An 11636-nucleotide genomic window follows, 5' to 3' on the forward strand; every position below is an offset into this window, starting at 1 on the left:
ATACCAGCAAGCTGGCACTCATTTTGCCGACCTCGGAAGGATGACAGGCAGAGTTAACCCCACCTGGTATTCATTCAAAAGCCGAGTGGGGTTGAACTCAGGATCATAGGATCCCAAGCCCACCACCCTCACCATTAAGCCAACACCAGGCATATCCATTGGAACACAATCCTTGATGTCATGGTTTGAGTATCAAGTTGATTTGTAAAGATCCCAAGCCACACCTTCTGAGCCACATCACAATGTAGCCAAAGCCCCAGAGCGACATTTTAAAGGTGGCCCAATCTGATATTGAAACCATTCTTTCACACCCTCGTTGCGTTGGATAGTTTAGCTCTTTCTGTCTGGACACAGAAAACACCCAGGGGACCAAAAAGTTAATCTTCTATGATTTACTTTAAATGTTCATCTTCTTCAGTGTCACGTTATCGTGCTTCTTGTTTTACTTTTGTATAATTCTCACAGTTCTACTCCTGCATGTTGCCTGGTGACTAATACACATTAACTCAAGCTCTGGCGTTCGTCTTTTCACCAGATTCAGAAATCGGACATAGTGAATTAAACATTTGTTTTCTATCTGCTCCATGATCCTCCAGGGAACATCAGGAAGGCCAGGCCATCCAGGAAGCAAAGGCGAAAGAGGCTTCCCTGGACCTCCTGGCACAGCGGGTGTTCCTGGTGTGTCCCTCAAAGTAAGCAGGAAACAGGCTCCAGAGGGTGCTCCCTCCCCCTCTCCCCCATATCCCCATCCCCTATAACTCCCCTCCAAGCATTTGAATGGATGTGAATGAACAATGACTTTTGTTCATTCCAAATATATAGCATGTTGCTCATTAACCCTCTGGTATATATCACAGAACTCGAGGCTTTTAGATGTTACAGAAGAACCAAATTAATTCTGGTGATGAGGGTAGAGATGGGAATGATAAAAGTGGTGCTGCCGGTGTGTAGTACCAATGATGGTAGTCCTGATGATATTGAATTGTGTATTTTTTCAGGGACAAAAAGGTGATCAAGGACTGCGGGTAAGATCCAAATGCAAAACGTGTTTTGTAATGTATGTCCATCAGTGAGCGACGAGACATTCATTGTCGTCGGAATTGTTAGTCTTGCCCCGAAGCGGTTGCGAGACTGACTTATTGCAATGCTCCTGTCTATATATTTGTCTATCTGTCTGTCTGTGTGTCCTCTGTATATTTTTGCTTTCAAAATGTTTTTCTCTGCAACCACTTCTCCAATCGGTGCAAAACTCGGTGCAACATGGTATGGCAGCCATATTGGATTAAAGGAACAAAATTAAAACTTAATTTTCTCTAAAACCGCTCAACGGAAAAAATTGAAACTTGGCATACGTCATCAACTCCCCATGGGGTATCTCGGGTGATAACGATGACATCATCGGAGACGTGGTATTCCAGCCATAATTATTTGAATGGAAATTCTTGTCTGAAAAATCTGAAACTTCTTTTGTCTGATCTATAACGATCTATATCATTCTGATCGATATAATTTTTGTTCAGAATGAATGTGTGAGGTGGGACTATGCACCCCATGAGTGCCATTCTAGTTCACAATGCAAAGGCACGAATATCCATTTGTATATGCCAAGTCCACCAGTTACCTTCTATCCTACTACTTCTTCTTCTTCTTCTTCTTCTTCTCCTCCTTCTCGTCCTTCTCGTCCTTCTCGTCCTTCTCCTCCTTCTCGTCCTTCTCGTCCTTCTCCTCCTTCTCCTCCTTCTCCTCCTTCTTCTCCTTCTTCTCCTTCTCCTTCTCCTTCTCCTCCTTCTTCTCCTCCTTCTTCTTCTTCTCCTTCTTCTTCTCCTTCTTCTTCTCCTTCTTCTCCTCCTCCTCCTTCTCCTCCTTCTCCTCCTTCTTCTCCTTCTTCTCCTCCTTCTCCTCCTTCTCCTCCTTCTTCTCCTTCTTCTCCTTCTTCTCCTTCTTCTCCTTCTTCTCCTTCTTCTCCTCCTCCTCCTCCTCTTCCTCTTCCTCTTCCTCCTCCTCCTCCTCCTCCCGTTAGGGGTCGCCACAGCGGAACATCCATTATGATTTGGCACAGGTTTTAAGCCGGATGCCCTTCCTGACGCAACCCTGGTCGCCTCTTACGACACAGGGATATGGTACACCTATTCTAACCGGGCATACACCGGGCCCAGTACACTGGTACTCGCTTCACTAACCTTGGAAGGATGACAGGCTGAGTCAACCTCCTGGTGTGTATTAATTCAAGCAGCCAACGGGGCTTGAACTCAGGACCTTTTGGATCCCAAGCCACTACCCTAACCACTACGCCAACACCAGTCTTTTACCTTCCTGTGACTCAAAGGATTTACCTTCCATCCTACTATCAGTGTGAAAACCATAGCTCCCATCCTCCATCCTCTTCCTACTCACAAGGTTATATTTTATTAAGGAAAATATAAATCTGTAGGACAAAGATTTAACTTTGCTATCTGTTTGTCCCATTTCCAGTGACTGGTGGTTTCCTAATTTGGGCAAACCTAGATATGTTTGAGCCACTTGTGTAACATTTTCTTCTTCATCCACAGGGTCCACCAGGTCATGGTGGTTCAGGAGTTGTGGTGAAAGGGGACCCTGGTACCCAGGTGAGGTTTTTCTTGTGTTATCTGCTTTGTGAAGTTTATCTATTGTCATAATAGCAATGGTAAGCACAGTTAAATGTTTCCATCTGAACCATGTGATGTTGTGATCCCAGCTTTTAATCCTCAGTGTGTTGAATATCCTTTGTCTCTTTATGGCCTTATTGTTTGTGCAAAAGTACATAAATAGCTGGTCCTAATGTCCTTGGTTTTTTGTATAATTACATCATCATCATCATCATCATCATCATCTCGACCGGTCAGATATAATTGTATCTTGATATCTCCTAATATCCTTGTTTTACATGCTCCTTAGTTATTTTGTTGAAAACCTTGTAGAAAACAAAGCTCTCACAGTTGTGCTTATAATCGTGTGTGGTTTTGGTTTTTACTGCAATAATAATTGTCATTGATAACTCCACTTGTTTTCTTCATGTTTAATTGTTTATGTGGGTTTGCGGTTAAGGTAGTTGTGTGTTTGTGTCTCCCTTAACGATTGAATATTTATGAAGATAGTCATTCACTTTACTGATTGTTTCCAAACTGTTTTGATAGGGTCTTCCTGGACCAACAGGACCCATTGGTCCTCCAGGCTCCCCAGGACATACTGGACCTCCAGGAATAAAAGTAGGCAAACGGCCTGTATTCATGTCAAAGTTCTGTCTGTGTTCTGTGTGTCCGATTTAGCGCTATAGCTGGAGGATCAGTGGCCTTGTTTGTTCATCCTGAACACTCAGTGTTCTGGATAATTTCTCTCCACGAGCGAATGTACCCACATGTGGGGATGAAGCGGGTACGAGCGTGAGACTCAATTACCGACAGACAGATGATAACAATAAACAAGTAAGCCCTTGTAGTACAAGAAAAACTAACCCTCAGTTGAGCCACATTCATACACACACACACACACACACACACACACACACACACACACACACACACACACACACACGGATAATAATGTGCTCAGACGTCCTTGAGGGCATGGCTCAAGGCAGAGCAGAACTTCAAAGATCATGGGGCAGAAAATGTGTCTGACAAATAAGCAGAGCTCCGCAGCAGAAGTCGTCCCCGGTAAACGAAAGACGGTTAAAGAGCACCACCTTACCCATGGAAAAATAGAGCGAGATGGCCAAAGATCATCTCTCTGGCAAAATATAGCGAAATGGTGCTTTGCAAGTCCTCAAATACTCGCTCCCCTCCCCCACCCAACTCCCATTGTCCCTCTCGTGATGCGTTGGGTGTGGCTCATAAGATTTCAATGCCACCACCCCAATAAGAAAGTGACCCATGGTTCCAGACAGTGTGGTGTTCCTCCTTGCCACAGGTCTGACCAATGACCTATTAAGTGGCTGTAGCAGTGGAAGGGCCCTTCCGGGTGCCCCACCTCAGGTGACCACATTGCCAATGCTGGGAGTGATGCCACGGCCCCAGGGTCATCCAAATGTCGGAGGGAGGGGGGAGTGGTGGTTAAAAAGGAATTAATTTTACTGTCTCTGTGCGTGATCTTATATTAATTATCCTCACTGGGATCCCTATCTTTCCTTGCCTGGCCCTTGCCAGTTCAAACAGGGAGAATAGATCACGTGACATCTTAACCCAGTTGACTTTTTTTTTTACTGCTCACAACACCGCCTCCCGACATCAAACAAAAACAGGACCAACTTGGTCTAAATTTGAAATCCTTTATGTGACAGGTCAAAATGAACTGCCCAAGCGAGCACACGAGGTTAAGGCTTTACACTTTGATAACTACCCTGTACTTGTATCCGTAACAATATCCTGCGATTGTTTTACTCATCTGAGCAATGAAAAGAGAGCTTGGTGCCCATTCTCACATTTTCCCCTTTGAAGGTGAGTTAATGATCTTCGTACATTGTGTGCAATGGTGAGGTAAATCCAAGTACTGCACATCGGATTTAGTCATCAAAATGTAATCATTTAAAGTTTGTTTTTATTTGTTGGTAATAAAATGGTGTTAACTGATTGACATTGACCTTTGCCATCATCAACTAACCTCCACAACTCACCCCAGGTGAATACAAAAGACTGGAGTTTAGATTTTATTTTGTTTTGTGATTGCTTCCACCAATTCCCAACCCTCTTCAACCCTCTCCCATGATGGATGGAGCCAGGGAGAGCCTGGGGTTGGATTGCCAGGACTTCCAGGAAGGCAGGGTGAAACTGGAGCACGCGTAAGGTTTCCATTATACACTTGCATCACTTCTCACAAACACCATGAACCCTAATATCTTCCACTGGAAAAAAAAAATCTTGACGGTATTTTGTTTGGCATTCATTTCCTATTTCCTTTGGCAAAGTCACCAACAAATACCCTCATGTCCTTCACTCCCACCCACAACCTTCCCAACATTTATTGTCAAAACAAATTAAATAAAAAAATGAAAGTAATTCTGTTTTTCATAATCTATTTGCTATTAGTAAGCCGAGTCATGAACCCATAAGGTTCATGTCTCTTGCAGTTCACACAGCACAAGAAGATCCATCATGGGGACCAATCTGTGGACTTGCTTCTTGCACACACAAAATGGACATTTCAATATTTCATTCTTCTTACTATGATAATGTTGGTTCTGGTTCTAACTGCTCTTAAACCCCATCTGCAGGGCCCCAGGGGTCCACCTGGAAGTTCAGGACTAAAGGTAAGCAAGGCAGTTGTCTCCAACTATTTAATTGCTGTTGTAGGGTTTGTTTCTACAATTGGTGCCCCAATTTTTTAATGGCACCATAGAGTTTCTTTGACCCCCCTCGGAGTGCTAAACCACCATTTGGAAAATAAAAATATTCTTCCTTCACTCCCCCCCCCTCCAAATTTCCAAACTATCAATTTCCGAGCTGTATCTTGGAGCTGGTTGGGACTTTCGGAATGAAATTTTGCATCTTTAATGTGACGAAAGTATTCGGGTTGACCTAATTTTTGAGCTTGTCTGTAATTAGGTCATGACCTTAAAAATTGGCCGTGTTGACATTTTTCACCATAACTTGACGAAGGTTTTCCTGATTGGAACTGAATTGCCCTCTCCAGATAGTCTCGGGGAAGCAACATTTAAACTCAATTTGCATCATACCCTTCCAAGTTAAAGGTCAAGGTCGTATACCCCAAAATGTATTAAACCACCATTTAGGTTTTTCTCCCTTTTTTTTTTCTCACAATGTCCATGGACTTTCAGAATGAGTTTTTGCATCAATAATGTGAATATAAAGTATTCGTGGTTGACTTAATTTTTTGACCTTGACCAAATTTTTAATGCATGACCCAATTATAGACATTTCAACATTTTTCAATCAAACTTGACAAATGTTTGTCCGATCAGAATGGAATTGCCCTCTTGGTAGCTGCATTTATGCATTTATAAGAGAGCAAGGTGCATTTATGCTTAATTTACATCATACCCCTCCAGGTTAAAGGTCAAGGTCAAATAGCGTCCCCCCCCCCCCAAAAAAAAAAAATATATGTATATGTTTTTTGTCATCGCTCAATTTTGCCAATGCAGAATCTCAAAGACTGCTTGGCCTTCCAAGATGTTCTTACATCATAATAGCGTACCTGCACTGAAGTGTTGTGCACTTAATATTTGATTATTGTCCTTGATTATGACCTAATTGACAACATATTTGACCAAATTAACATCCTTTTGATCATAACCTGAATAATTTTCATCAGATTTTCATGATGCTTAATTTTTTTGGATAGATTGTCGATGGGGACACATTTTCTTTATTTACACTCTATTCATAAATGTTGAAGGTCAAGGTCATATGTTGGCCCAAAAAATATATGGCCATCATTCTTAACGGGCCAAGGGTAGGTCGCGTTAGATCGTCAAGGGTAAGCCGGGGGGAGGCTTACCCTTGGTGATCACTTCGCGATCACAGATATCGAGTTGCTTGTGATGATCTTGTATAAATCCATGATTGTTTTGTCCTTCTACAGGGAGATCCAGGAGCTTCAGGTTTGCCAGGCCTGCAGGGTGACCGGGTGAGCAGATCTAACATTGATATGCAGGATGTGATGCATTATGGGCCATCAATATTTTTACTTGTGTAAGTGGGTCGGAAGGGTAGTTGGAGTACGTTGTGGAAATGAAAAATACAGAGAAAAGGAGTGTGTCGGTGAAAAAGAGATGGGGTGGACAGGGTACGAAGGGTACTGTATGTTAGTGGGGGATCTGAGGAAGAACGTTTTTCCACTCGATCCAGATCTCAACCTGCTGTGGGATTAAACAATTCTTACTGACATCCCCCATGAATATCTCATGATATCTGATGAGAATTTGATGACGATCTCGATAGACGGCTTAAAAATACAAGAACATTTCACGAGGGAGTTGTTGTGAAGGTAATATGTGTGGGGAAAAAACTGCTGCTTGCGCTAAATCCATCAGGTAATTGTTCGGGTGAATAAAACATATTCCTTAACAAGTATTTTGGGATGATGTACCCTGAAAAATGACTGTGAACCAAGTATTATAATCTGTTGGAACTGCAAAAGTGCTGTGGTACAAAGCTGTTATAGCCGAATGTAATCAAACGGGGACCTTCCTGTGCATGAAGGGGAACCTTCAAGCTTCCACTTGTATCGTAGAAATGAGAAAGAACAAAATACACAAATGGAGCTGGACAACGTGAGAGAACATTAGAGTACCTGGAGTTAGTTGGTTGTTTTTGTTGCTGTTGTAGGTGTACTCACATTCACTACCCTAACTTCCTCAAATAACCACCTTGTGCTCCTTCAGGGAGAGAGAGGCCCATCGGGAGGACCTGGCGTTAAGGTAACGATGTGTTCAAATCCCACACGAACTTGAAATCCTCAACCTTGTGCACGACCTCACCCAGCATTTCAAACACATCCACTCTATGTGTGCTATCGAACACGATCACGGGGCTCCACCTGAGGAAAATTGGGTGTATGGGATATTGTTTATGCGTACGTCATAAATTGATGATCCTTTAGGTCATTCTTTCTTCTTTCTTCTTCCTCCTTGCTCCTTCCTCCTTCCTCCCTTCCTTCTTCACACGTGACTACAGGTTGCATCATTTTCTGGGGATTCAGGGCCCCCTGTAGGTTCGAGCAGGAATTGGGATTTGTTCAGGGTGCCTGTGATGGCTCACCTACTCTTTTTGAGGGATACTGTGGGATGTTTAACATTCACCAATGAATGCTGGTAGACAGGCCGCCCAGTTTAAAGTCCATCTGAAGGACGGCAGACACTTCGATCAATCACCCTGCATCTGAAATGCCAGGATGACAGTTTGTAGCTCGGTTTTCATTTGAACCCAGGCGAGTGTGTGTACCTCCAGGCTATCCTGCCCACCCCCATGTCATGCTGTTTTACAGAGTGCTATTTAAATTTGTACCAAAACTGTTTTCACTGATTTGCCAAAAATTCTCCAAGTTACAGCTTTTTTTGGGGGAGGGGGACTCTGAAGTTGCATTTTTTTGGATGTATAATCACTTTTAAAAGATTTAAAAATTTACTGCACTTGCTTACACCATTCTAATGCTTTCACTTTGCTTCAAATGAGACGAGTAATTTGTTTCGCGGGCAAAACATCATCACAGATGTGGAAATGTTTGTTCGGTTACATCTTCATCAACAATGTTTTCCCATAAACAATACAGTTCAGCATACGGGTGTCGAGTCATCATATAGTTTGTTCCTCGAGTGTGTAGTCATCCCCCCCGACAGATGCTTTTGGCAAGGCAAGTACCCGCCATTTATACCTCTGCAATTATTTTGTTCAACGGATATGGGGAAAGTCTGTGTACAGAGTTTACAGTGTCTAATGACCCATTGTTTCCGACAGGGAAACCAGGGAGTACCAGGCCCCTATGGACCGCAGGGCCTGGCGGTGAGTTCTCACTCTATTTTCCATAACCCCAGGAGGAGAATGGGGGCAGTGAATGAAGTCTTGTACTTGAACCTGCATATACGGCCTGTAGATGTTGGGGGCATGGGAATGGTTGAGAGGAGGAGAGGGGGGCGGGGGGGGTCATTTTTAACATACTCATTGTATAGCAATGCACAGGTTGGTTCATATGTCTTGTTACCCAGTGTACCTAATTTTTTTTTATTGTTCTATCTGATACTGGACACAGTTTGCTATCAGAGGTATCAAGACATGTTGACCAACCTGCACACCTTCGAAAGGCTTTGTAGCTTGTAAAAGGGAAACGCGATCAAAAGTGATGTCTATTGTTCGTTTATTACAAGGATAGAAATGATTTAATTTTGGTGAAGATCCAAATCCGGATCTTATTTTTTAAGTGATTCTTCACCATTGAGAGATAGGGCTAAACCGATATATAGTACGATATCTCAAAAAGTTGTGGACGGATTCGGATGAAACTTGGTGGACATGATGGATTGGGTGTGTGACGAGGACTAATGATTCAATTTTGGTGAAGATCTGAATCCGGATCTGACGATTAGAAATTTTTAGTTTTCAAGGTGATTTCTCACCATTGAGAGATCGGGCCAAAAATGATATACAGTAGTACTGTTTAAAAAAAATGATATTTAAAAATGTATTGGGCCCGATATGTTCTCGTGGATCAGGCATTGCGGGGTGTCAGTATCCGTTCCACCGAGTACTTTTCTAGTTAAACAAATGCATTCGATTAAACTAAGCATTGATGGTAGAATTCTGTTATTGACACATGTGTGCTTTAGTGACATGCTGTGTTTGTGCCTCTTAGGGCTTACCTGGACCAGTAGGACCTCAAGGAGCGAAGGTATCAATCGGGCAGGGCTTAACGGGCGTGTACTCAGGATTTGCTTTCATGAAATCTGCCTGCACATGCACTACATATTTCTAGGTTGTCGGTGAATGGGCAACGCTGCAGTCTTATTCTTTGTTCGTATGCAGCACAAAGCTGCAGGGTAGCATCATTGCGTGAAGCTGTGGCTGTGCCGCTGATGCAATGCCCTCTGCTGGTTAGGACATGAATTTATAACTCGGCCATGGTCCTGGCAATATCTCGCCGACCGTGGGATCTTTAACATCCACCAATGAATTCTGGCAGACAGAACTCCTGTTACGTCCATCCGAGGGACGACACGCATTGATGAATCACCCTGCCTGTAAAACACTGGGATAACAGTTTATAGCTGGGTCAGGATTCAAACCCAGGCTAGACGGCTTAGAAGCGAGTGTGCGTACCTCTAGGCCATCCAGTCAGCCAATGCTGCAGTAAAACATACGTTACACAAACTTCCAAACTTTGAACGTGATCATAATGGCAAGTAAATTTTACATGTTCGTTAAAATTTACAGAAAATAATTTCCTCGGACTTTAAATACTCATAAAACTTCATGAAACACCCACACAAAGCAACTTGTATCGGCTGCTTAGATAGCCTACATGACATAGCTGTCTGAGTGCTTGTCCCAAAACTCCTTACTTAACCTGGGTTTGCTTTTGGCGGTCATTCAGGTAGTTAGATGCTTGATTGATTTTGTGAATGTTTTCCACTGCAGGGACAAACAGGACTTCCTGGAGAACGCACACAACCGGTGAGTCTTGGTGCCTCTGAAACAACTTGGGCAGGATTTGTACCTGCGGGAAATATGAATGATCATGGGGGTTTCGCTGTGAACGGCATTTTGCCAATTAGGATTGTCTACCTCGTCATCATCCAAGAAAACGTTTCCCACACATTCTCTGGGACTCCTTCACCAACTGCTGTGATCTATTCATCACCATCTGGAGTGTGTTATTAGAGTTGTGCTGATGACGTGACTCCTTGTGATTCTGATTAAAACTCCATTCGAGCCTGACCATTGTGAATGGCCTTTCAAATTATCATGAATCCACATAACTCACCCAATTTCAGGCCAAGCAGTGGTCTTGCCTCTTGTGATGTTGGAGTTATTTTTTTTTTGTTCTTGTTGTGGTTTTTTTTTAATGAGCTGTGGTTCAATGTGGTTGACGTGACCCAAAAGAACCTGTTCGCTGTTTAGGTAGAATGTCTCCAGGCTTCAGATACAGGGTGTTCATAAAAGTGGTTCACCCACAAAAAATTAAAACTTCAATTATTATTTTGTATGTGGCCTGTGACTGCTGGTTGCATCATTGCTGGGAGCATGGCTGTGCCCCTGATGCAGTGCTCCCTGTTTCCAGTAAGCTGGTACACCTCAAAAGGATGACATGCTGAGCCAACCCACCTGTTGTTATTTATAGGCACGACAGGGGCTAAAACTCAAGACCCGAAGATCTTAAGTCAGCCACCTTCACCGTTAAGCCAACACCGGGAGAGAGGAGGAGATTGGGACCATACTCTGTGCAGAGCGTTGGTGCTGCCGAAGCAGTCTCTTGGCTCTTGGGTACAATCCTGGATGGGTCACCACTCTGGCACAGTATACCAGCAAGCTGGCACTCATTTTGCCGACCTCGGAAGGATGACAGGTCGAGTTAACCCCACCTGGTATTAATTAAACAGCTAAGTGGGATTTTAACTCAAGACTCTAGGCTCCAAAGCTCGCCACCCTAACCGTTAAGCCAACACCAGGCTTATTCAAATATCGATGACACTGCAGAATTACATGAATCAATTTATTTCAAAACTTTGAGAGAAATTTCATCAACTTAACGTGAAATGTGACATAGTTAGCATGACCCAGGTTCAATGACCTTAGCGGTCGGTTCTCACTGACTTAAATCCTGGATGACTGCCGGTCTTGGGATTTTTAGCTCGCCTGTTCGAAGAACAGAGAGCCATAGCGATACCCCCGGCGTGAGCGTGAGCATGAAAATGTTAAAATTTTTGGTGCAAGTTATTTTTAACCTCCGCCATCTTCGAAGATGGATGGAGGTGACTTTTCACCCCTTTCTGTTTGTTTGTTTGTGAACAGTATTACGGAAAAACTCCTCGATGGATTTCGACGAAACTTGGTGGGGGGGGGGGGTTAGGTATGGTCCAAGGATCATGCGATTAAATTTTGGACTTGGTCCCCCCCCCCCGAAAAAAATTGTTTTTTTTGCATTTCTACATGTTTTAAGTGATTTCCACC

The 11636-nt window shown here is 43.3% G+C and overlaps 1 protein-coding gene across 4 annotated transcripts in view; it reads left to right on the top strand.

The window, feature by feature from the left end:
• COL7A1 (collagen type VII alpha 1 chain) overlaps nucleotides 1–11636 on the top strand; it is a 287085-nt gene that overhangs the window by 128567 nt on the left and 146882 nt on the right. For all 4 annotated transcript variants that reach the window (XM_085853235.1, XM_085853234.1, XM_085853238.1 and 1 more), the window contains 11 exons: nucleotides 597–692; nucleotides 999–1025; nucleotides 2550–2606; nucleotides 3156–3227; nucleotides 4736–4795; nucleotides 5228–5263; nucleotides 6556–6600; nucleotides 7358–7393; nucleotides 8430–8474; nucleotides 9322–9357; nucleotides 10104–10139. In XM_085853235.1, coding sequence (XP_085709361.1) covers nucleotides 597–692; nucleotides 999–1025; nucleotides 2550–2606; nucleotides 3156–3227; nucleotides 4736–4795; nucleotides 5228–5263; nucleotides 6556–6600; nucleotides 7358–7393; nucleotides 8430–8474; nucleotides 9322–9357; nucleotides 10104–10139 — 546 coding nt within the window. The remainder of the gene's footprint in view (nucleotides 1–596; nucleotides 693–998; nucleotides 1026–2549; nucleotides 2607–3155; nucleotides 3228–4735; nucleotides 4796–5227; nucleotides 5264–6555; nucleotides 6601–7357; nucleotides 7394–8429; nucleotides 8475–9321; nucleotides 9358–10103; nucleotides 10140–11636) is intronic.

This window comes from Eptatretus burgeri, chromosome 13 (assembly GCF_056783735.1).
Source record: "Eptatretus burgeri isolate ZD-2024b chromosome 13, Ebu_testis_v1, whole genome shotgun sequence".
Classification (NCBI taxonomy): domain Eukaryota; kingdom Metazoa; phylum Chordata; class Myxini; order Myxiniformes; family Myxinidae; genus Eptatretus; species Eptatretus burgeri.